The sequence below is a fragment of the Austrofundulus limnaeus genome, unplaced genomic scaffold (genome assembly GCF_001266775.1).
Source record: "Austrofundulus limnaeus strain Quisiro unplaced genomic scaffold, Austrofundulus_limnaeus-1.0 Scaffold67, whole genome shotgun sequence".
Taxonomy (NCBI): domain Eukaryota; kingdom Metazoa; phylum Chordata; class Actinopteri; order Cyprinodontiformes; family Rivulidae; genus Austrofundulus; species Austrofundulus limnaeus.
The window spans coordinates 218294-220101 of NW_013952469.1; the positions used below are offsets into that span (position 1 = coordinate 218294).

At 39.8% G+C, this 1808-nt stretch overlaps 1 protein-coding gene across 1 annotated transcript in view; it reads right to left on the minus strand.

Annotated features, from left to right (window-relative positions):
• Window positions 1-1808, minus strand: part of cftr (CF transmembrane conductance regulator) — a gene marked incomplete at its 3' end in the record, with an annotated part of 78751 nt that overhangs the window by 55487 nt on the left and 21456 nt on the right. The window contains 2 exon segments of the mRNA XM_014010265.1: window positions 917-1163; window positions 1389-1514. Of these exon segments, the coding sequence (XP_013865719.1) occupies window positions 917-1163; window positions 1389-1514 (373 nt within the window).

Consider the following 1808-nt stretch of genomic DNA (forward strand, 5'->3'; position numbering starts at 1 on the left):
AGGAAAAAATATATAAATAACACAAAATAAAAAATATATAAATAATATACGGTAAAAGTTTGGAAAAAACAGCGATCGGTGCTTTGAGCTGGGGGTGACTCTCAATGACCACCGCACTACGAGTTCAACATCTGCAAAAATAGCCATTTCTGTGTTAGCTAAAATCACTTCGCTGTGGCAGCCATCTTGGATTAGGTTGACTCACACATCTGTCCAGAAAGAAATGTTACTGTGGAGGCATGAAGCTCTGTGGTAAAGTGTTAGACCAAACATCTCTACATCCTGCTGTGGGCCGATCACTCCATCACACCAACCAGCCACGATGCTGAGAATCTTTTCATTTATTAAACATTTTAGCTCTGATCATCAGTACAAGAGGCGCTCACTGCAGTGCTTCTCCTTATGTGTTGCCAATTATCAGAATATAAAACTACTGGAGCAGGAATGACTCCAGAACAGTTTTAACTTTTCTCATTTACTTCCAGCCTGATGCCTGAAAAATAATTTTTCTGCAAACCTATATCTAATTATTAAATTTTTTAGTCCAAATATCTGAAACTCAAGGCATATCTTCAGTGCATCTGTTCATGCTGCTCTACTGATGCACTCGTGCGTGTCCTTGAATGAGTAAAACTCAGTTAATCTTCACATTCCCATTAACTGGCTGAAATCTGAGAGCCTCTCTACGGAAGCAGAAAGGGAGCACCTCGGATGTCGCATCAGGCCTTAGAAACTCAGAGTGGAGAAGCTTTGGAGGAGGAGGACTGAATTAGATTTCACAAACGTACCAAGATAACAAACTTGTTTGTACCCCCAAAAAAGTTAAGTAATAAAAAGCAAAGAAAACTAAAAACCAACAATTGAATTTTGACTTTAACAAAATGTATCCAAGTATGTGTTAAATTGATCCACCTACCTGAATCTTTTGGACCAGTGCCAGCGTGTCGTACCACATCTGGATGGAGCCTGGCAGCTGGCGAGTCAGTGTCATACGGAGCACGATGCAGTAGGAGGCTGTGGTGAAAATGCGGCGCAGGATAATGCCTTTGGTGAGCGCATGTGGCACAATGGCTGAGATGATCACTAGGATGGCGGAGAAGAAGTACGAAGCGCTGTAGAAATACCGCAGAGAGCCAATCTTCCTGGTCAGAGTCATTTCATCCCTGAGGAGAAGTAGGAAAATGTTGAATATTGAGTGAATATTGTGAAACTGGTTTTACACAAGGTGTCATCTGAACACAAACAGGCAAACTTTTAAAGCTAATAATGGTTTTATTTCCCTCAGAATAAAAACTCAGATCTGGGAATGATGCTACATTTAACCTTTCTAAATCAGAATTCTGAACAAACAGAACAAATAGATGAATATTAATGTGATAAACACTCACTGCCTGATGTTCTTAATGATGGTCTCCATCACCTCCTCCCAGCCGTACGCCTTCACAGAGTGAATGTTCTCCACGATCTCTGAGGTCAGAGCCAGGCGGCGACTGATCAGTCCTGCTCGCTTCACCCTGTTCACCGCACCAAACACAGAAACTGCTCATTTTGTTTTTTACAGCTCTTTGTATATACTATGTATAAAGTATATACAGCGGGTAAAATAAATATTGAACACATCACATTTTTCTCAGTAAATATATTACTAGAGGAGCTAATGACTTGAAATTTTCACCAGATGTTGGTAACAACCCAAGTGATTCATACATACAAAGAAATCAAACTATAAATGTCCAGAAATGAAGTTATTTGTAATAATGTGGAATGGCACAGGGAAAAAGTATTGAACACACTTACTGAAATTTATC